Genomic DNA, 24207 nt, shown 5'->3' with positions numbered 1-24207 from the left:
TTACAGTGTTCACAGTGCGCTATAAATGACGCATTCACTTTATTCTGCGGGGCGATACCATATGTTTATAGTTTTTTTATGTCCTATGGCGTTTGCACAATAAAATACTTTTTGTAAAAAATCATTTACTTTTTGTGTTGCCTTATTCTAAAAGCCATAACGTTTTTATTTTTCCATCAAGAAAGCCGTGCGAGGACTTATTTTTTGCGTAACTAACTGCAGTTTTGATCAGTGCCATGCGACTTTTTGATCTCTTTTTATTCCATTTTTTGGGAGGTGAAGTGACCAAACAATTGTGATTCTGGTACGGTTTATTATTTTCTATTACAGCGTTCACCACGCGGGATAAATAACGAAATAATGTTGTAGTTCAGGCCGTTACGGACGCGGCGATACCAATTATGTATAGTTTATTTGTTTGTTTATATATTTTTATTAATAATAAAGGACTGATAAGGGAAAAAGGGGGATTTTTACTTTTGTTACTTTTAAAAGTTTTATTTTCTTATTTTTACACATCTTCTTTTTTTCTTTTTTTTTTTTACTTTATTACTTTGTCCCTCTAGGGGACATGAGGGCAGGAGGCCCTGATCGCTATTCTAATACACTGAACTACATGCGTAGTGCAGTGTATTAGAGCTGTCAGCTACTCACTGACAGCAAGCATAGTGGGTCCTGACTTCGTCAGGACCCACTAGCCTTTCGTCGATGGCAGAGCCGGACGCCATTGTTTGGTGTCCGGTTGCCATAGCCACCATCACCAGCCGCTATCGCGTAGCAGGCTGGCGATTGTAGCTTAACCCATAAAAAGCCATGATGACTATTGAACACGGCTTTTCAGGGGTTAATCAGCGGGAACACAGCGATCGGTCCCCGCTGTAGGAGCTGCGGCAGCTGCTGTACGAGACAGCAGCTGTCACAGCTCCTGCATTTGTCGGGAGGACGGCTGAAATGGCCGTTACTCCCGCGACGTACTATTCCGTCGCTGAGCGCGAACTTATTGGTTAGAGCGACGGAATAGTACGTCGCTGAGCGCGAAGGGGTTAAAGACTATAGACACATTGACAGACACTTTTTTTTATTATTGCATTGTATGTTTTATATTAAATAGAACATATTTACAATTGGTTTTAATTAAATATTTTGCACGGTTTATCTTCTGGAGCTGCCGTTCACTGCTCAGTCCAACAGACCTGATGAATGTTTGCTCCCCCTAGCCTCTATCTTTGCTCTGCTGAACACTAAGCTTAACTGACAGCTTTACAACCAAAGAAAATAAATATAAATGAAAAAGGATGCCATCTTAGAATAGCGCTCAGGAGATTGATGGGGGGTCCAGTCAGTAGTGACCACGGTTCTTAAGGAGTTTGACAGGGGGCTCCCTATGTTAGCACATCAGCCCCCCCCCCCCGGTCACACAATGGCCCTGCTCTCAGCTGAGAAGTGGATACATATCTAGGCAATGCTCATAGAGCTAAACCGCTTGGACACCAGACTACATTGTAGAAAAATACCAAAGAGATTTGTGCAGCTGGTGATTTTAGCTCGTAGCATTGCCAAGACACTGAAATTGTATCTACTTCTTATCTGAGAGCAGGACTTGGTATACTCATTCACTGCCAGAAATCTAATATCTTTAAAATAGGAAGAAATTGAAACACAAAGTAGATGTTAAGCTTTACTTATATAGAACTAGAAAACGCTATTGTATGAGAAGTCGTGCTTATTATTAAAAAGGAGTAGGCTTATCAGTTCTGAATTGATGACATTTGACCATTGTGGCTACCTGCTAAAGGCCTGCAGCCACTGTGCCAGTGCTATTGGAGAATGGGATCACATGACCAATATACAGACTTTTATTGGGGAATTTATTAAGACTGGCGCTTAATACGCTGGTCTTAATCTAAAACACAATTGTGTAAGATGCGCCTATTTTATTAAGAGGCGCACGCCTCTTAATAAACTAGGCGCATATCTGGCTGTCCGTGCGCCGGAAAGTCAAATCTACGCCAACTGAGTATCTCGTGTAAATTATACTAAATTTGATGGGACGTGGATCTACTTAGCTGTGCCCACTTTTTAAAAAAAGTGGTGTGAGCGGGCACTAAAGCCACAAAGCTCAAATTGAGACTTTTGTGTTGTTTGAGACTTTTCTACACCAGAAAACTGGCGTAGGACTAGTAATATTCCCTCTATAGTGTACGGTATGTTTAACCAGTGGCCGCAATGTTTACATACAGCAATGGGCCTTCCGGTGCCGCTTGCAGCCTAATGGGTAAGTCTAGTAATTTGCAATAATAAGCACAATTATTCATAAATTATAAGAAAAAGATTAAAATCTGGACAATGCTTTTACATGTACTTTTTTTTTCTCACGTCTGAATCTGATTTTTCCAGTTGTTACTTATGCTGTTTTTAATTACATACTGTTCATATTAGAGCAATTTATGTAATAATTAATAATAGCACCAATGTACAATAATCATTCTGAAGGTAAAAAGTAAGGTAATAGGTTGTGCTAAATATCGAAGTATGGTTTAGTAGAATGCGTGAGGCCAGCCTTAGGGTATGTTCACGCGTACAAAAAGAAGTGGCTGAAATTCCAGATCGGTTTTCAAGAGAAAACTGCCCCTGATTTCAAGGCGTTTTTTGAAGCTGAAAATGAAGCTTTTTTCGAGGAGTTTTTCATAGTGTTAATGGAAAATCAGCTCTCAAAATTCCTCAAGAAGGGACATGCTACTACTTTTTACGGGGCGTTTTTTTTAATTCAGCGTAAAAAAACAACTCATGTGAACAGCACAGTGTATTTCACAACGAATTCAATGGGAAGCTGTTTGTAGGCGTTTTGCTACTGTTTTTCCAGACGTATTTCAAGACGTATTTCAAGACGTATTTCAAGACGTATACGCTCAGAAACACGCCTGAAAAAACTACGTGTGAACATACCCTTATAACGGCCATGTGAAAACCAGCCTTAGTATGAATATCTCTCCAATCATGCCTCAGTTGACCAATGTCTTTTAAATTTGTAGTACAATGTATTTCCCTTATTACACTAAAAATGTAAATTTACTCTTTCTACAAGGAATGATGTAAAAGTAGGTAGCTAAATCCATGTGTAATGTTTGGTTTTACGTTATTTCATTTTTGTTTCCCACAGGGATAAGAAGAGAGACAAAGACAGAAGCAAAGCTAGAGAAAAAGAACGAACGAAAGAGAAAGATATTAGAAGGAAGGAAAAACAGTATAGGAGCCCCTCAAAGAGCCACTCAACTGCCAGGAAGTCTCGGAGCGTTAGCAGGTTAGATCCTCTAGCATGTCTACTCTTTGTATATTCCTGAATAATTTTTTTCTGGAGCCTTTAGTAGACTTAAACGCCAACTTCAAGTTAATCATCCTTGTTTTTTAAACCTAGTAGTCTCACTTTTTCATTAACACCTTCACGCTGCGGCCGCTTTTGACCTTCCTGACAGAGCCTCGTTTTTCAAATTTGACACGTCTCACTTTGTGTTAATAACTTTGTAATGATTTTACCTATCCAAGCGATTCTGAGACTGTTTTCTCGTGACACATTATACTTTGTTACTTGTAAAATTTGGTCGATACATTCAGTATTGTGTCAAAACGCAAAAATTTTGCCAAAAATTTGCATTTTTAAAAATTTAAATGTATCTGCTTGTAAGACAGATAGAAATACCGCACGAAATATTTGCTAATTAAAATTTCCCACATGTCTACTTTAGATTGGAATCATTTTTTGAACATCCTATTATTTTTTAAGGACGTTACAAGGCTTAGAGCTTTAGCAGAAATTCACATTTTCTAGAAAATTTCCAAAGGCTATTTTTACAGGGCCCAGTTCAGTTGTGAAGTGGTTTGAGGGGCCCATACAATACAAACCCCCATAAATCACCCCATTTTAAGAACTCCACCCCTCAAAGTATTCAAAACAGCATTTAGAAAGTTTCTTAACTTTTCCATCTAGGCGTTTCACAACAATTAAAGCAATTTAGGGGTAAAATTTACAAATCTAACTTCTTTTGCAGAAATTCATTTTTAAGCCTCTTTTTTTTTTTTTTTTTTTTTTTTTTTTTTCTGTAACGAAGGTTTTACCAGAGAAACGCAGCTCAATATTTATTGCCCAGATTCTGCAGTTTTTAGAAATACCCCTAGTATATATAGAATACTAGCCATGAGTAAGGACGCAGCAAGCGTTTGAAATGCGTAGGCACATTTCCTGAATCACCCTTTGTACCAAGGAAAATATCCTGCTGATTTCATTTTTAATCATATAATAAAACTTGGAAGAAGTTTCCTTTTTATATTTATACCAGCGCTGGATCCAATTTTTGCCTTCTCCTCTTTATCCATGCCGTGTGCCGACACGAGGACCCGAGAGCTACAAACAGTATAGGTCTCCGTCAAGTTGAGCTGGAGGATTCCTCCCATTTTTTCTCAATGTACTGAAATCACAGGCCTCAGAAACAAAGGAGCACATAGTGGATTTTCGGGCCTTCTTTTTATTAGATTATATTTTAGGCACCGTGTCAGGTTTGAAGAGGTCTTGTGATGCCAAAACAAAGGAAACACTCGAAAAAAAGACCCCATTTAGGAAACTACACCCAACAAAAAATCTAGGGGTGTAGTGAGCGTTTTTACCCCACAGGTGTTTCATAGATTTTATTACAGTTTGGACGTGAAAACGAAAAATGTTATTTTTTTCCAATAAGTTGTAGTTTTAGCTAAAAAAAACAACAACTATTTCCACAAGGAATAAATAAGAAAAAGCCCCCCAACATTTATAAAGCAGTTTTTCCAGAGTACGGAAATACCCCATATGTGGGCATAAACTGCTGTTTGGGCACATGGCAGGCCTCAGAAGGGAAGGAATAAAATTAGGCTTTTGGAGCGCAGATTTTGCTGGATTGCTTTCTCTGCGCCATGTCGCATTTGCAAAGCCCCTCGGGTACTAGTACAGTGACTCCATTTAGGAAAAAGTTACTCCATTTAGGAAACTACACTTCTTGAGGAATTCATCTAGGGTGTAGTGGGTATTTTGACCCCACAGGTGTTTCATAGTTTTTATTAGAATTACGCAGTGAAAATTAAAAAAATAAATATATTTCAATAAGAAATAGCTTTAGCTGAAAATTTTTAATTTCTCAACAAATAAAGGAGAAAAAGAACCCCAAAATTTGTAAAGCAACTTCTTCAGAGTAAGGAAATACCCCATATGTGGTCATAAACTGCTGTTTGGGCACACGGCAGGGCTAAGAAGGGAAGGAGGGCCATTTGGCTAATGGAGCACAGATTTTGCTGGATTGGTTTCTGAGCGCTATGTCACATTTGCAAAGCCCCTGTGGGACCAAAACAGTGGAAACCCCCAAAAGTTACTCCATTTTGCAAACTACACACCTCAAGGTATTCACCTAGGGGTGTAGTGAGCATGTTAACCCCTCAGGTGTTTTCCAGAAAATAGTGCATACTCAATGTTGCAGAGTGAAAATGGCAATTTTTCCATAGATATGCCAATATGTGGTGCCACCATGAAAAGACAGCTCTCTAATTATTATGCCGTGTTTCCCGGTTTTAGAATCACCCTACATGTGGCCCTAATCTTTTGCCTGGACAATCGACAGGGCTCAGGAGTGAAAGAGTACCATGCGAAATTGAGGCCTAGTTTGGCGACTTACAAAGTATTGGTTCACAATTGCAGAGGCTCTGATGCGAAATAATAAAGGAAACCCCTGAGAAATGACCCCATTTTGGAAACTAACACCCTTCAAGACATTTATTAAGGGGTGTAGAGAGCATTTTCACCCGACAGGTCTTTTCCATAAATTAATGCGCTGCAGATGGTGCAAAGTAAAAATTGAAATTTTTCCCTAGATATGCCATTTCAGTGGCAAATATGTTGTGCCCAGCTTGTGCCACTGGAGACACACCCCAAAAATTGTTAAAAGGGTTCTCCCGGGTATGGCGATGCCATATATGTGGAAGTAAACTGCTGTTTGGGCACACTGTAGGGCTCAGAAGAGAGGGAGCGCCATTTGGATTTTGCAGCGCGGATTTTGCTTGGTAGTAGTTTTGTTTCACGTATTACTGGTATTTCAGTTTATAATGTGGGCGCATGTGTAAGCTGTGCAGAGTACATCAGGGCATTATTAGGTAATGTAATAATGGGGTAAAAAAAAAACAATGAAATAATCTATAGATATGTTACGCTGTGGAGCACTGATAAATGGTGTCCTTACTTATCCCCCTTTTGGTACACACTGCACCTTTGCAGTTTGGGGAATTTTGCTGGGAAGTGTTGTCCTGGTGTAATACGGGCACTCTCGTTTCCAACAGATATGTTTGGGCCCTCCCATTGCTGGATCCCTAATTTCAGGTCCTTGATAAATCACCTCTTGAAACAGAAGAAATGTTCCCCTCGGGCCTGCACTACTGCATATTTTTTATTTCCTAACTTATTGGAGCCTTAACTAATTAAATTTTTTCATAGACGTAGTGGCATGAGGGCTGTTTTTTTGCGGGGTGAGCTGTAGTTTTTATTGGTACCATTTCAGGGTACATGCGACTTCTTGATCACTTTTTATCCTATTTTTTGGGTTGCCAAGGTAACCAAAAAACAGATTCTGGCATAGTTTTTTTTATATTTACAGCGTTCACCATGTGTTATGAATTACATGTTAACTTTGTTCTGTGGGTCAATTCCGGCGATACCAAATTTATAGCGCTTTTTTATGTTTTACAACTTTTTTCACAATAAATTTACTTTTGTAAAAAGAATGTATTCTGTCGCCATTTTCTGAAAGCCATAACTTTTAGGGTTTTTTTGTCGATGGAGCTGTATGAGGGCTTGTTTTTTGCGAGATGAGCTGTAGTTTTTATAGGTACCATTTTTGGATACATGCGACTTTTTATTCCAATTTTTGGAAGGCAAGATGACCAAAAAAATCTGGCATTGTTTTTTATTTTATAAGAACATAATATTTTTATAGTTCAGGCCATTACGGATGCTGCAATACCAAATATGTGTGGTTCATATACTTTTTCAATAATAAATGACTTGATAAGGGAAAAAGGGCGATTCTGTTTTATTTTATTTCTTGAAACTTTTATTTTTTACAACTTTTTTACTTTTTTTTTTTAGTCTCACTATGGTACTTGTCCAACTGTCTGATTTATGTTCTAACACATTCCACTACCTATGTAGTGCAATGTATTAGAACTGTCATTCATTCACTGACCGCAAGCTGATTAGGCTCCGCCTCCGGACTGAGCCTAATCGGATTCCGTTTTGGCAGACCAGGAGGCCGTTGTTAGGCCTCCTGTTGCCATAGCAGCCGTCGGCACCCCTGCGATCGCGGGTAACTGTAACATTACTGCTGACACCCGCCGGGTTTGCGGGAAGCACTGGCTTTACATGACTTATCGATACGACAAATGTCCGGAAGGGGTTAAACAACTTTTTAATATATTTCCCGTCCTGATTCTTCCTCACTTCACCATTCGGAGAGCATGGGGGAATTGCTGCAGAAGAACATATTCATGATGTCTCATGTGCTCTCTTATTCTATAATATGGGGCACTCTTCTATAGCTGCACCACTGCCCCCTCTGCAAACTCCACTCTGCAAACCCTCTGCAAACTCCACTCTGCAAACCCTCTGCAAACTCCACAAACAATATCAAATTTGCGACTGGATCTTATAATAGAAACCTTCACTTTAGAGCTCCAGTTTATGAAAATATTTAACCCCGTTAAAGATAAGTGATTAAACAGGGTCTGTTTAAATTGCACGTACACTTTATACTGATTAGGCTCTTCACATCTGTGGTATGATTTCCGTTATTCAGAGAAACGGAAGTGCCGGATCTGTTGTAAGAGAGAGACCAACGGCGCCTGACGGAATTCATTGACTTTCATAGGTTTTCGTCATGGTTTACGTAATGTTGCTAGACAAAATAGCACTGCATGCTTCACTATTTTGTACAGCAAAAATGATGAAATCTGCGACTGAGGCTCCTAACAAACCTTAGTGTGTGTGTGTTTTTGTTTGTTTTAATAAGCAAAAGAATGGGGGCCTCTTTGGACGCAGTAAAGGCATTTGACCGCGTGGAATGGCAGTATTTATGGTATACTTTAAAGTGTCTTGATTTTGGCGGGGGCTTTATAGCTTGGGTGAAATTATTGTACGCTTCGCCCAAAGCCCGGGTTAGAGCGAATGGGTTACTCTGCCTCCTTTTTGTTGTATGGAGTAACGAGATAGGGGAGTCCCCTATCGTCCCTCTTATTTGCATTGGCTATTGAGCACTTGGCAGCTGCCATTTGTAGAGCTGATGAGCTTCAGGGATTTTTTTATGACGGGATACATGAAAAAGTCACTCTTTATGCAGATGACATGCTCTTTTTTTAAAACATCATTTTTATTAACATTTTTCACATTTTCGTACAAACATTTCACAGAAAAATTGCGTCATCAATGAACAGCACGCAACTGCGAGTATAACCAAAACAAAATAACAACATACAATCATGGCATATCTTCTTGAATCTGCTAAGCAACTAAAACATGACTTCCCCTATTCCCGATCACGACTTAGGTCATTAAAGAGTAGCACCGTCCCATATATCCCCTATCTACTACTAGACTGAAGTTGTAAGCCTCCTAAAGTGCCCGCCAGAAGCTGCGTATGATCCCACGCTGTGTGTCTAAAAGGCGTAACAATTTCCATCACCTCAGTCGCTGTGCATTGCGTTTCTTTAAATAGTTGCCATTTAGCAAATAACTTTTTGGCTCCCGTTTCTTTCCTTCTTTCTACCTCCACCCGCTCAAGACCTAATAATTGTTTCATGACCTCATCTAGAGTATGAGTGGTGGCTTCCTTACTTAGATCTCTGAGCCTAGAGGTACAGAATGACCGCACCTGGAGAACTTGTAGAAAATTAGCATTGCCCTCTAAGGGACTGAGTTTAGCTCTGATTTCCGACCCGGTTAACCATCTCTTTTCCTCTTCATGCATAAGGTCCCCTGCGTTACTAATACCTGTATCCCCCCAAGAGGCAAATCTGTCCCCACTGTCTACTCCCGGTAAGAATTCCGGGTGTCCACACAACGGCATGTGCTTGGAGAGCAGGTGAGGCAAGTCCAAAATTTTACGAACCGCTTTCCAGGCTAGGACTGTATCTCTCAGAACAATGGAGGTTTTGAGACGGCACGGAAGAGAGGCAACTCTACAGTGTAATAGGGCTTTTAAGTGCCAGGGTGAGGCGTACTCCCCTTCCAGCTCTAAATTGGAATAATGGCTCGTTTCATGAAGCCAATCCACTACATGACGAAAGAGACATACCACATTGTATCCCCTAATATTAGGAAACTTCAGCCCCCCCTCATGCTTGTCCCTCATGAGCTTGGTGAGTGCAATGCGAGGCCTCTTTGCTGCCCATATGAATTTTGTAAATGCGGAATTCAGTTTGGAGACGTCCCCATGTTTCAGCAAGAGCGGGAGTGTTTGAAAGGGATATAGCAGTCTGGGGAAACTAACCATCTTAATTAAGTGGCACCTCCCCAGAAGGGATATCGGCAGCTGACACCATCTGGTGAGTCCCGCCTGCATTTTTTTAAACAGTGGTGGATAATTCAGGCCATACAGGGTTTCAGGCGCCTTCCCTATCTTAATGCCTAGATAAGTAATGCACTGTTTCACCGGAGATATCCCGCATCTCGCAAGGACTGCCAAAAGGTCCCAGGTAATGGTTTGCCCAACTCCAGCAGTTCGCTTTTAGCTATATTGACTTTGTATCCCGAGCATTGTCCAAAGTCCTGCAAAAAGTGAAAGACCGGCAGTAAGTGCTCTTGAGGATTCGACATAAACAGAATAACATCATCAGCAAACAAGGCTAACTTAACTGCCAAAGACCCCACCTGAATACCTCTGAACACTGCAGACTCTTCCAGAAATCTAGCCATAGGTTCAAGTGCTAGATTAAATAAAAGTGGCGACAAGGGACATCCCTGCCGGGTCCCTTTATACAATTGGAAGGGAGCAGACAGAAATCCTGAAGAGTAGACGCGCACTTGGGGATTAGTATAGACCCCTTTCAAAAAGATCCGAAAGGCTCCCTGGACATTCATCTTATCCAGCACCATCCCCAGCCATTCCCCCACTGTATGTTATCAAAAGCTTTCTCTGCGTCTAGCGCTAAGAGTGCCGGCCTGGTACCTGGCTGGGGATCGTGCCTGACTGTTTCTAGCACAGTCAACACCTTACGCAGATTAGTCACTGCTGCCCTGCCCTTTACAAACCCCACTTGAGATTTACCCACCAATGTCGGTAAATACATGGCCAGACGATTAGTTAAGATTTTTGTGAGTAATTTCTGCTCTTGGTCTATCAATGATATTGGTCGATATGATAAGAGGGTCCTTCCCCTTGTTGGGCAGCACCTTTATATGCGCTATTTTGGCCTCCGCTGGAAACGTACCGGTCTTTAGTAAAATATTATAATAATCCATCAAAATGGGGCTGATTTCTTCTCTTAGGCACTTAAAAAATTCTCCCGTGAACCCATCCGGCCCAGGGGCCTTTCCGTTAGATAAGGTCCTAATGGTACTCGCTATCTCTTCCACCGTGATCTCTGCGCTCAGCAGATCATTCTGCTCCTGCGTGAGTCCAGGCAGCTTTACCTTCTCCAAAAATTCCCTTCCTTTTTGGGTGTCGATGGGCGTGTCTGAATAAAGGGCTTGATAATATGTACGCAGAAGAGTGTTTATTGTTTTTGGATCTGCTGTAGGAATTCTGTTGGTGTCTTTAAGGGTTAAAATGTGAGACGGTGTATACCTCCCCTTCGCCAAGCGTGCTAATAATTTGCCCGCTTAATTACCAAAACGCATAAGGTTAGCATCAAATTGAGACCGATAAATGCTTTCTCTTCTGTCTAGCCATTGGTCAAACTGTCGCTTGGCTTCCCTCCAGGCCTCCCCCAAAGACGCTGACGGAGATTGTAAAAATGCTGTGTATGCGCGCCTTAATCGTTCGCTCGCCGTCTTATACCCTTCGGTGGTCTTACGTTTAAGATTGGCCATAAATTGTATAATTTTCCCGTGAATTACCGCTTTAGCTGTACGCCAGTACAACGACGGGTCCGTACGGTGTGACGCATTATCCCCGTCAAATTCCGTCCACCAGCCCTTTAGCTTCTGTAAAAAGCCCTCATCCGTCGCCAGAAAGGAGGGGAACCTCCATATAAAATCCAGTCCCTTAGCTACTGTGTCTGCCAAAGTAATTGTGATTGGGGAGTGGTCAGAGATGACCAGATCTTCTATCGCCGCGTCACGCAGCCGGCGGGAGAAGGCGTCGTTCACCAGTAAGTAATCAATACGCGACCACGATTGATGTACATGCGAAAAATGTGTGTACTCCCTCGCATCGGGGTGTAAACTCCTCCAAGCATCTGTAAGGGTTATGTGTCTCAAAAAGTCTGGCAAGATCCTATCCCTCTGTCTCTGCGAAATGGGCCCTACACTTCTATCTTCCCTAGAGGACCTTACAGCATTAAGGTCTCCCCCTAGTACCAATAATTTAGTGCGATCCTGCTGGAGTTGGGCTTCCAATCTACCAAAAAACCCTGTGTTGGCCGCATTTGGCCCATAAACATTATGGATACTAATAGTTTCCCCTGCATGTTCCACCACTAGATGGATCCAACGACCCTCATCATCACGTTCCTGGGACACCAACGTAAAAGCAACATTTTTGTTCACCAATATTATAACTCCCGCCTTACCATCCCTTGCGGCCGAGCCAAAAACGTGGCACACCCAGAACTTTTGTAGATATTTAAATTCTGACTCGGTAAGGTGGGTTTCCTGTAACAGGGCTACATCTGGATGTAATCTCTTCATATGTCGCAAGAGTTTGGTCCTTTTCTGTGGGGATCTAAGCCCCTTAACGTTCCATGAAATTATTTTCATGTTATTGGGCTATGCCTAAGATGAGCTAAGGTGTCAAAAAGCCGTGATCGGTTCGGGGAGTCGGATCCATCTTTCCCTAAACGCCATGTATAAACATTGAAAACCCGGCCTAGCGAACAAAGCTAAACTCCAACTCAAAGCCTTCAGACCTTGTTCAAAAAACATAGAAAAAACGCCTGTGACAAGGGCAGTCAACCTCCTAGTGCATATTGGCGTAAGAGACTTCACTTTTTTCTGTTGTGCACCAACACGTCCCTCCCTCCCCCTCCCTCCCAACCTGCGTAGCAGCAATTTCAAACCACCTATCGTGACCGAGCTACACCAGCCCATCACCGACCATCAATCCCTTGCAGCCGGTACCCGGTCTTATATCAATGGGTCAACCCCCCCAGCTACCGCTCAGTTTACCTTGTATCATGTAGACCTGATCACTGTTTCACTTCAAGGCTTCCCCGAACAACGACCCAGAAACCCCTGTAAAGACTCCCCCGCCTATTTGACCTGCAACGGCCTTATACAATCCCATAGGAGAGACAGGCCTTGTAAAATTCTCGATCGGAGAGTCCCACCCAAGAGCGAGCTCAGAATGCAGAACCTAGAACAGGCCCGAACTCAGACCCAAACCCCCTGCAGTGTAAATACGGCATTATATCCTTATATCAGTATAGCAGTATATCAGAATGCATACATTTTGGCCTGAGAACAGTTGACGACAGACTAAAATACTGTAGTAATAAAAGACCGACAAGTGCAATCATCAAGCATTATCATTATCTGCAATAACTGTAAACTTATCTGCTTAAGATCGGAACCTGCGATTGATCTACAGCGTCCAAAGGACCCTCTCGTAAGGTATAAGGGTCCTAAAAAAAACTTCACTCTTCAATTATCTCGAAGGGTCGGGATCTGCTCCGATATGCCTTCATCAATGCCACCTTGTCATTGTAATCCAACAGCTTAAAGATGACTTGTCTGGGGCGAAGCGAACTGCTGCTGTTGTCCGCTGGTGGAAGATTTCTTGGGTCCGGTCCCACCCTGTGCGCCCTTTCCACCCGGCATGGACGTGGAAGACCCAATGCTGCTGGCAATGATCTCTCGCATATACGCTGCAACTCAGAAGGGACCACCGCTTCTTTCAGACCCACTATTCGCAGGTCACTCCTCCTGGAGCGGTTTTCTAGGTCCTCCACCTTGTCCCCCATCTGCGTAGTACTAGACAACACCGCTTTAAGCTTGGACTGCAGGCGCTCATTTTCATCCTCCAGCAGCGTTACACGTTGCTCTAATTCATTAGTCCTGGAAGTTACTTGTGCCAGGTCCGCATGCATGCGGTTAAGAGACGCTTGCACCGTTTTTTCCAGCGCTTTTTGCAGGTCAGGGGCTATCCGCTTAGCCACTTCATGGGCCAGTGCTATATAATCCACAGGTGCTGGGTAAGAAGAGGCTATGGGCTCTGCTGGGCTTGAAATCGGGGACTGGGGCCGGAGCAGCTCCTCATCCTGTGAATACAGCGGGGGAGCAGTGGCGGGAAGCGACGCCATCTTACCTCCCCTGTCTACACCCACGGCTAGATCCTCCATGGCTGGCTTATGTGCGCTCCGGAGGAGGTACCGTTCCATGCAGGCACCCCTGAGTACGTTCCTGTGTGCAGGACCGGTGTCTGTCAGCCGTTTTTCGCCACCGAAGTGACTTTTGCAGGTAAGCAGGCTAGTCAGGAGCGGGAGCTCAGTCACACGCGTGCTGCAGAGCCGGAACCGGAAGTCACTTCATTCTCCTTTTCTTGAGTAACTGGCCAGTGTCCTTACGACAAGTTATGCGCATAATTGATCATTTTGGGTCTTTCTCCGGCTTAACTATCAATTGGACGAAATCGTCACGCTTATTGGTGGGACCACAATCCCCTGGGGTGGAGGACGCAACAGGACAATTGCAAAAGGTCCCTAGGTTTAAATATCTCGGAATACATGTTAGTGACAGAATTTTGGATTTTGAGTCCCTCAATACTGACCCGTTATTAAGTAAGCTCCAGAGTTAGACGACAGCATTGTGCAAACTTCCGCTTGGTGTGGTGGGTAGAGCCAATCTTTCTAAAATTATTTTTATGCCTCAGATATTATACTTATTGCATAACGCCCCGGTATGGCTTCCTCAATGGATTTTTCATAAAATCACTGGTATATTTCGGGATCTGATATGGAAGCAGGGCGCTCCTAGGATTCGTATGGAGACCCTGCAAAGGCCTAAGGAGGAGGGGGCTGGCGGCACCCAACCCGGGGCTGTATTATATTGCTGCTCATCGGCAACACCTCAGAGGGTGGGGAGCGGAAACAACATCTACTGCAGTAGGGAAGTTAATTAGTGTGGTGACTGGTGAGAAACAGTTATGAGGACGGGCTTTTCTACACTAGCTATGATTTACAAGGTCTGGGTTAGAGCAAAGGCTCTGGTAGGTATAGTGGGGTACACTCCCTACTCCACCATATGGGGAAATACTCCTCTATAAAGAATTCGATAAATTGGTAGGGTATGAGGAGTGGCGGCATAAAGGTATTAGAACCCTTCTTTTATTCGGATGGGGTGTTTCGCACATTTGAAATTCTGCAAATGCAGTTTGATCTGCCTCACTCTAGTTTCTACAAGTATTTGCAGCTTAGGCATGCGTATGACGTACAGAATAGACTGATACCGATTGTCCAGTCCTCTCATACTACTTTTATTACTGTTCTGGCACAACCAGGAAACACTAGGAGTATAATTTCCCTGTTGTATGGTTCTTTACTGCAATCCACTCTTAAAACTAGGCCTCTTAACCCCTTAAGGACACAGCCTGTTTTGGCCTTCAAGACACAGACGGTTTTTTTCAAATCTGACGTGTTACTTTATGTGGTAATAACTTGGGAATGCTTTTACCTAGCTAAGCGGTTCTGAGATTGATTTCTCGTGACATATTGTACTTGATGTTAGTAAAAAAATTTGGTCGATAAATTCAGTATTTATTTGTGAAAAACACAAATTTAGAGAAAATTTGTACAAATTTGCATTTTTCTTAATTTAAATGTATTTGCTTGTAAGACAGATAGTAATACCACACAAAATAGTTACTAGTTCACATTTCCCATATGTCTACTTTATGTTTGCATCGTTTTTTGAACATCCTTTTATTTTTCTAGGACGTTACAAGGCTTAGAACTTTAGCAGCAATTTCCCAAATTTTGAAAGAAAAAAAGGCGATTTTTACAGGGCCAGTCCAGTTTTGAATTGGCTTTGAGGGCCTATATATTAGAAAGTCCCCATAAATCACCCCATTTAAAAAAATGCACCCCTCAAAGTATTCAAAACCGCATTCAAAAAGTTTCTTAACCCTTTAGGCGTTTCACAGGAATTAAAGCAATATGGATGTGAAATTTACTAATTTAATTTTTTTGTTGCCAAAATTAATTTGTAATAACATTTTGTACCACAGAAGGTTTTAGCCAAGAATTGCAAATCCATATTTATTACCCTGATTCTACAGTTTTTAGAAATGTCCCACATGTGGCTCTAGTGCACTCGTGGACTAAAACACAAGCCCCAGAAGCAAAGAAGCACCTAGTGCATTCTGAGGCCTTTTTTTTTATTAGAATATATTTTAGGCAGCATGTCAGGTTTGAAGAGGTCTTGTAATGCCAAAACAGTGGAAAGCCCCCAAAAGTGACCCCATTTTGGAAACTACAACCCCCCCCCCCCCCCGGAAAATTATCGAGGGGTATAGTTAGCAGTTTAACTCGACAGGTTTTTTGCTAAATTTATTGGAAATAGTCTGTAAAATTGAAAATCCCCCTTTTTTTCTGAAAAAATATAGAATTTTTTAATTTTTACAAGGAATAAAGGAGAAAAAGAACCACGACGTATGTAAAGCAATTTCTCCCGATTACGGCAATACTCTATATGTGGTAATAAACTGCTATTTGGACCCACGGCAAGGCTCAGAAGGGAAACCGTGCCATTTTGATTTTGGAGCGCAGATTTTGCTGGAATGATTTTCGGTGCCATGTCACGTTTGCAACATCCTGGAGGGACCAAAACAGTGGATACCCCCCAAAAGTGACCCCATTTTGGAAGCTACACCCCTCAAGGAATTTTCCTAGGGGTATGGTTAGCATTTTGACCACACAGGTTTTTTGCAGAATTTAGTGGAATTAGGCCATGAATATGAAAATCCACCTTTTTTTCTGGAAAAACATAGAAATTTTTACTAGGAATAAAGGAGAAAATGAACCCCAAAATTTGTAAAGCAACTTCTCCCGATTACGGGAATACCTCATATGTGGTAATAAACTGCTGTATGGACCCACGGCATGGCTCAGAAGGGAAACGGCGTGATTTGGATTTTGGAGCACAGATTTTGCTGGAATGATTTTCAGTGCCATGACGCGTTTGCAACATCCTGGAGGTACCAAAACAGTGGGAAACCCCCCAAAAGTGACCCCATTTTGGAAACTACACCCCTCAAGTAATTTATCGAGGGGTATAGTGACCTTTTGACCCCACAGGTTTTTTGCTGACTTTAGAAAATTAAAATCTACATTTTTTTCTAATAAAATGTTGACATTTTTTATTTTTACAAGGCATAAATTAGAATAAAGCACCCCAATATTTAAAAAGCAATTTTTCCCGATTACGGCAATACCCCATAAGTGTTCATAAACTGCTGCTTGGACACGGCAGGGCTCAGAAGGGAAGGAGCGCCATTTGGCTTTTGGAGTACAGATTTTGCTGGATTGGTTTCTGAGCGCCATGTCACATTTGCAAAGCCCCTGTGGGACCTAAACAGTGGAAACCCTCAAAAGTGACTCCATTTTGGAAGCTACATACCTCAAGGTATTCACCTAGGGGTGTAGTGAGCATGTTAACCCCGCAGGTGTTTTCCAGGAAATAGTGCATACTCAATGTTGTAGAGTGAAAATGGCAATTTTTCCATAGATCTGCCAATATGTGGTGCCCAGCTTGTGCCACCATGAAAAGACAGCTCTCTAATTATTATGCTGTGTTTCCCGGTTTTATTTTTTATTTTTACAAGGCATAAAGGAGAAAAAGCAAGCCAATATTTGAAAAGCAATTTTTCCCGATTACGGCAATACCCCATAAGTGGTCATAAACTGCTTCTTGGACACACGGCAGGGGTCAAAAGGGAAGAAGAACCATTTGGAGCTCAAATTTATTTGGAATGGTTTTCGGGTTCCATATCATATTTGCCAAGTGCCTGCGGGACCAAAACCATAGGAACCCCCCAAAAGTGACCCCATTTTGGAAACTACACCCCTTAGGCTGGATTCACACGAGCATGTTCGGTCCGTAAAGGACGGACGTATTTCGGCCGCTACTCCCGGACCGAACACACTGCAGGGAGCCGGTATCCTAGCATCATAGTTATGTACGACGCTAGGAGTCCGTGCCTCTCCGTGGAACTACTGTCCGGTACTGAAAACATGATTACAGTAATGGGACAGTTGTCTCACAGCGAGGCAGGGACTCCTAGCGTCGTACATAACTATGATGCTAGGAGCCCGGCTTCCTGCAGTGTGTTCGGTCCGGGACTTGCTGCCGAAATACGTTCCGTCCTTTACATGCTCGTGTGAATCCAGCCTTAAGGAATCTATCTATGGGGTTTAGTAAGCATTTAGACCCCACTACATCTCAAAATGTATTGGAATTAGGCCGTAAAAATGAATATCAGCGTTTTTTGACACAAAAAGTTGATTTTTTTTATTTTCACAAGTGATAAAGAGGAAAAAGAACCCCAACATTTATAAAGCAATTTCTCCCGAGTACGGCAATACCCCATATGTTGTAATAAACTGCTTTTTGGACACACGGCAGAGCTCAGAAAGGCAGGAGCGCTATTTGGCATGCACATTTTGCTGGCTTGGTTTTTGGGCGCCATGTCGCATTTGCAAAACCCTGAGGTATCAGAGTACAGTAGAAGCCTCCAAGAAGTGACCCCATTTTGGAAGCTACACCCCTCAAGGCATTTAACGTTTGCCTGGACATATGACAGAGCTCAGAAGTGAAGAGCACCATGTGCATTTTGGTGATTTTCGCAGCATTGGCCCACAATTGCAGGTCTCTGAGGTCAAATAGCAAAACAAACCCCTAAGTAGTGACCCCTATTTTGGAAACACCCCTTGAGGCATTTTAAGCGGTGTAGTGAGCATTTTGCCCCCACAGGTGTTTTCCATCAGTAATTCATGCGCAGCGGATGGTGCAAAGTGAAAATTGCAATTTTCTGCTGATATGCCATTTTAGTCTGCAATATGTTGTGCCCTGTTTGTGCCACCGAAGACACACATCTCGTAAACTGCTAAGCTGGTTCCCCCGGGTATGGCGATGCCCTATATGTGGACGTAAACTGCTGTTTGGGCATGCTGTAGGGTTCAAAAGGGAGGGAGCGCCATTTGGCTTTTGGAGCGCAGATTTTGCTTGGTAGTAGTTCCGTTTGGGGTTTTGCTGGTATTTCAGTTTATAATGTGGGGGCATATGTAATCTGTGCGGAGAACATCAGGGGCATAATAAGGGTATAATTGTTAAATAATATTTCAGAAATATGTGGCTGATGTCGCACTGAGAAATGGGGCCAGACGTTATCCGCTTTTGGACACTGCACATTGTGTCCCTATATTCTGAGAGGCAGAACTTTTTTTATTTTTCAGTCAAAAAAAGCTGTGTAAGGGCTTGTCTTTTGCGGGACGGGTTGTAGTTTTTATTGGTACCATTTTGGGGTACATGCGACTTTATGATCACTTTTTATTCCATGCTTTGTGAGGGGTGGTGATAAAAAAAATTGTGACTCTGGCGGTATTTTTTGGGTTGTTTTTTTTTTGCGGCGTTCACCGTGTGGGAAAAATAATATTATAGTTTTATAGTTTGGGTTGTTACGGACGCAGCGATACCAAATATGTGTACTGTTTTTAACATTTTAACTTTTTTTTCCAATAATAAAAGGCGGCTTATAGGAAAAAAAGGCAGTTTGTTTTTATTAACTTGAAACTTATTTTTACACTTATGAAACTTTTTTATAAACTTTTTTTTTTTGTCCCAATAGGGGACTTGAGGTCCTGCACCTCTGATCCTTACTCTAATGCATTGCACTACCCACGTAGTGCAATGCATTAGAGCTGTCAGTCATTCACTGACAGCAAGCCTATTAGGTCCCGTCTGTGGGCGGGGCCTATTAGGCTATCGTACCTGGCAGTCCAGGAGGCTATTATTAGGCCTCTGGTTGCCATTTCAGCGATCGGATTCGTCACGATAACATTGTGTCGATGTCGATCGCTACAGACCACTAAGATGCAGCGATCACGGCATCTGAGGGGTTAATGGCAGGGATAGGAGCTAGCTCCATTCCCTGCCGCTACAGCACTGTTTCAGCTGTTACATACAGCTGACACCAACGGCTGATGTCGCAGGCTCAGCTTCTTAAGCTGATGGCTGCACACTGGAAAGATACTGACCCCCCCCCCAGCTTGTAGAGTTTAAATCTAGGGTTAATATTCTGCTTCGGCTCGAAAAATTTGTGTATTTAAGACGAGGCAAGTATAAGCGGTTTGAAGCCCTATGGGTTTCCTGGTTGCATGCACCGGATCTTAGACAGAATGCCTATATGATTGGATATATTGATTGGGGATCTTGAGCGTTCCTGCTAGTCTCTGGCACTCCTATGATATTGTGTGATGATACCGTGTAGTATATCTGTTATGGGTTCTTTTATAATGGCTAAACCATTGTTGTGAAGGTGATATGATGTTGAACGCTTACAGTGCTGGATCTCTGGAGCTATATGTTTACTTAATGCACCGTGTGCTAATTCGTGATATACAATTTGTTCTCTTGTAGCAGATGGATCTAGTGTGAGCAGGTGGTGGGATAGGGCGGAAAGGGAGGGGGGAGGGTGTTCATGTATGTAAAATGTGAAACTGTTAATAAAAAAAGATATTTGTTTTAAAAAATAAGCAAAAGCATATTACTTAAAGCTATTGTAAAAACATTTGATTTCAGGGAAAGGCGTAAAAGGAGGAGTCGAAGTCTTTCCAGATCCCCAAGAAGTTCCAAATCTGTGAAGAGGGTTTCTAGATCTCCTTCACCCAGAAGGTAATATTCCATCAACAGACGCTTACTTGGCTGTTTTGTCAATCTTATTTTGAAAAATTCCTTATGACTGGCCTTAGTCTGTGTTTTAAGTGTTATTTCAGCCTTTAGCGTTTTTCGCCTAGCCACTGGATAGGTGAAAAATGCTAGATTGGTGGCGCTGTGCTTGGCTGTTTCCGTCAGCACCATAGACTTTGAATGGAGCGGCACCGCGCATGCTCGACTTCCGCTCAATTCCTACTCCTCCTATCCGCCGACTTGCAGCTAGGGGTAGGTTTTTGCACATTTATAATTTACTGTTTTCTTAGTAAAAATAGGAAGGAGAAAAAAAGAGGGAAAGAAAGGGACCATAGCGGAAATAGAAGGGAGAGTGATCGTTCCTCATCTAAGAAAATCAGCAGCAAAGATAAAGAAGTGCGAGAATCATTCGACAAGTACAAGAAGAGGGTAAGTTCTGTTTTGGTTTTTTTATTACAGCTTTTGTCTGTTTCTAGCTCTAATTTCAAAACGGTCTACTTCTGCTGAACTTATCAGGAAGACTACAATAGTTCTTTTATATCATTTCAAACATAGCATTGGAACACAATATGACAAGTGTCTGTAACACTAAATCTCTTTCTATTTCCACAAATCTTACCAGAAATATGTGCTGCCGGAGTGCAATATTGCTTAGTACAGGAACAGTCTATGCACACCAGTATTTTTGCTCGCATTCTACTCGTGTCATTTTTGCCCGGTTTTATAAATGTAATAGATGTCATTGGCATGGAGAAGGATAAAAGAGTAACCAGACTGTAATGTCTTTCCACCAAATGTCTTTTATAAACGGGAACATTCTGATCGTTATCCTGTGGGATTGTAGGACTTGTAAAATTAAGATGCCCAGCACATTTTCTGCAGTAGGCTGACAACATTGTTGGTATATATTATCCAAATGCATCATCATAGACACAAGCTTTCATGAAATGTATCAGGTATTTGTGTTTGTTTCATTAATTAAATGTAAGTATGTGGAGGAGAAATAATGCGCTTATTTCTTTTTTAAAACTTCCCTGGGGCCGGCCATATTGGAGAAACACACACACTTCTCTCCTGTATTGCCAGTGCAGCAGGGTATGTGTTCCTTATAGCATCTGTGATGAGTTAGAATTAAAGGCTATGGACACCTTTGCACCGATTTTTTTTTTTATCGTTCATTTGCTTCCTAAATCAAAATTAAAGGAATTGTCTGGGTTGTGAACATTTTTTTTGTAGAGACTGGAAATGAAATCAACAAAAAATTGCTCCTGGCGATTTAGCCGGGGGTTGTTTGCATGCACGAAGCATGCGACCTCTGAAGCCAATCTTAGGGCTCAGTGGGCTCCTGTATGTTGTTTCTATCTTGTCTTATCTTAACCTCTACTAGTACATTAGATCTGTCATTTAATCCCCAGCCCCCTGCTAACCCTGTCCTAGTCTATAAAATAAAAGTTCTGCAGAAAACCGGAAATGTCAGCATAAGGTACTAAATGTTCATATGGATTGTCACATAAAGAAACACAAATACCACCTAAACTTTTTTTTTTTTTTTCCCTTTTAATATAATCCTGGTTTAAATAATATGGATTAATTTAAGTCACATTCTCCTTTCCATGTAGTTTTCAGTAGAGGCATAATCAGTCAGTTATTCCTATTTCACATGCACATTGTCATCATTAGCCCAGCGGTTTAATTGCAAATTACTTGCTTAAAAACTAAGAGTACCCTTGCTTTGCTTACAGGAAATGGGCAATATAAAGGATGATCTGGATACTGTGAATGAAATCAATGAAGACCGTGTTGATGAAGGGGACTCTTGGCACAATGGGAACTGTACAATGAATGAGTACAGTAAGTCAGGGAAAACAAAAGTGGTTTAAGCCTATCCGCAGGCCCCCGGATCTCCAGAGTAGTCACAGCCAAAACTATCTATGTGTTCATTTTGTTTCACAATGAACATGACGTGGGCATTATGTAGTGTCCATAACAGAACTCTATTGACAAATCTTTCCTTTTTTTTTTTTTAAATTTGGTTCACTACAGTGTTGGCTAGTATATGAACTGGTTGCCTAAGAAAAAGGTAATTTTAATAATTTCCATCAAGTATTGACATTTTGTAAATTTTGAAATTTGTCGCTATAGGCTGATTTGTTTTCTACCTATGTCAATGTTCACTTCTGTCAGAAAGTTGCAAATGCTGACTGTAATCACTGCCAGTAAAACAAATGTACATTTTATTTTAACCATTATAGTGCATGCACAGTGGGAGCAACATGCATAACTGTGATAGGGTCTTTTTTAACTTGTCAAATATTCCCTCAAAACTCGGAAACTGTAACTGACAACCAATAACTGTTCTCGCCACAGTTTTACTACTAAAAATGCAAAGTATACAATGTACTTTTATTCTAGATTTTCCTCTGTAATTCGGCAAAGTTTTGTATACCATGCTGCTTATCATGCAGGACTGTCCTTTTCTTGTTACATATGTATATATTTTTTCTATTTGTGTCATTCGTCCTTTAGAAGGTCCCATTGTTTTATTGTATTGGAACCAGGATTGTTCTATCTACAGCAACTAAAAAATGGACCCTACTGTCACTGCCCTCTTCTCCCGCCTAACTTCCTTGAGAGACTTCATAGATTCTAGAATCCAGTTCAAGTAAGGCTTGAGCACCAGGCTTCTGAACTGAGAAAGTTGTGGTGCTGTTTTTCTTCATTACATTAGAGCACAAAGTAAAACTTCAGTGCCTTCTAACAGGGTGGCATGTTGTTTTACGTGACTGCTTCTTATAAGGGACATTGCACACTTAGAACTCATGACCTAATGTTAGTAAATATCCTTCATTAAACTGGTTTCTATATATATATATATATATATATTTGTGGTGTTATTTTACCTCATTTTGTTATTTTACTTTGCAGGAATAATATGGAACCATGTTTTTTTTTTTCAATAAATTCATTACAGGTGGGATTTATAAGCAATTGTTAGTTAATGGGTCTCTATTATAACCATACATTCTTATTACTTGTTCTTCAGTTTACCTGCAGCTGATAAACATTTTCAGATTGTATATGCTGAGCTTGTCTCTTTGCAGGTACGTACACATACCTCCCGTAGGATTAGCAGCTGCTGACAACAGTGCTCTCTGAAGAAAATTCAGGAATGTTTTTGAATTTAATCGCTGCATAAACATCTCTCAATGCTGCGGTGGCACCTCTTATATTGATCTTGGTGATCCAGTGCCAGTTGTGGTATGGGGGCAGAGTTGAAAACAAGACCCAGTGATATCTAAGGGAGATATGGAGTCATTGCATCAGATGTAGAAGACCGCCGCCAAGAGATGAAGAAACAAGGGAGAGCTTATGATTTACCTTAAATGTCTCTTGTTGGAATAAAGGTGTTGGCTGCGACCTAGCGATTCAGAAAAACCGCTGACAGTATATTGTTAATAAAGATAGCCAGAATCAATGCTCCATTTTGTCTGTAGGGCTTTGCGGTTTCAGGAAAAACCCTTGTTTTTTTTGTTTTTTAAACCACAAGTCCCGACATCCCTCATTCTTATCTGTTCAACATCTTCGTGTGTGCGCTCCTTACAGGTGTCAGGTGATCGATTTTTATAAAAGTTGATAGATTATAGCAGTGTTTCTCAAGCTTTTTAAGCCGAGTACCTCCCTAGTGACAAGACCTTCCAATTGAGTACCTCCAAGGAAGCGATCCGTTGCTGGGCTCTGTTCACACTACCGTCAGAGGCTCCGTTCAGAGTTTTCATCACAAAATATGGCAGATTTGAAAGCAAGAATAGCGTAGCCTGCAGTACTATTTTTCCTGTCAAAACGACGAACGCCGTCAAGGAGCCCATTGTAAGACATCGGGGCCCCTCGGAAGTTGATGTCTGTTCTGTGAAAGATCCAGCACTGTTATTTCTGTCCAGTAGCAAAACTTTTTACTTCTGCCCCGCTATTTTATATAAGGCATGCCCCTAATCAACAGTATTTGAATTGCAAGTAGTACATATGACCACCTTCAACAGACCCTAAAATGAATACATGCCACACACACCAGACCTAGTAAGACCACC

The 24207-nt window shown here is 41.7% G+C and overlaps 1 protein-coding gene across 5 annotated transcripts in view; it reads left to right on the top strand.

The window, feature by feature from the left end:
- Positions 1-23597, top strand: part of SREK1 (splicing regulatory glutamic acid and lysine rich protein 1) — an 82970-nt gene extending 59373 nt beyond the window's left edge. For 2 of the 5 annotated variants that reach the window (XM_075838979.1, XM_075838970.1), the window contains exons 10-13: positions 3161-3301; positions 20015-20107; positions 20422-20551; positions 21865-23203. In XM_075838979.1, coding sequence (XP_075695094.1) covers positions 3161-3301; positions 20015-20107; positions 20422-20551; positions 21865-22002 — 502 coding nt within the window. In that variant the 3' untranslated portion in view covers positions 22003-23203. Of the gene's footprint in view, positions 1-3160; positions 3302-20014; positions 20108-20412; positions 20552-21864; positions 23204-23223 lie in introns of those variants that run through there. The other 3 variants (XM_075838962.1, XM_075838951.1, XR_012850758.1) reach the window with 2 other exon arrangements.
- The last annotated feature ends 610 nt before the right edge of the window (positions 23598-24207 follow it).

This window comes from Rhinoderma darwinii, chromosome 1 (assembly GCF_050947455.1).
Source record: "Rhinoderma darwinii isolate aRhiDar2 chromosome 1, aRhiDar2.hap1, whole genome shotgun sequence".
Taxonomy (NCBI): Eukaryota; Metazoa; Chordata; class Amphibia; order Anura; family Rhinodermatidae; genus Rhinoderma; species Rhinoderma darwinii.
This window is presented reverse-complemented; position numbering and strand designations above follow the sequence as displayed.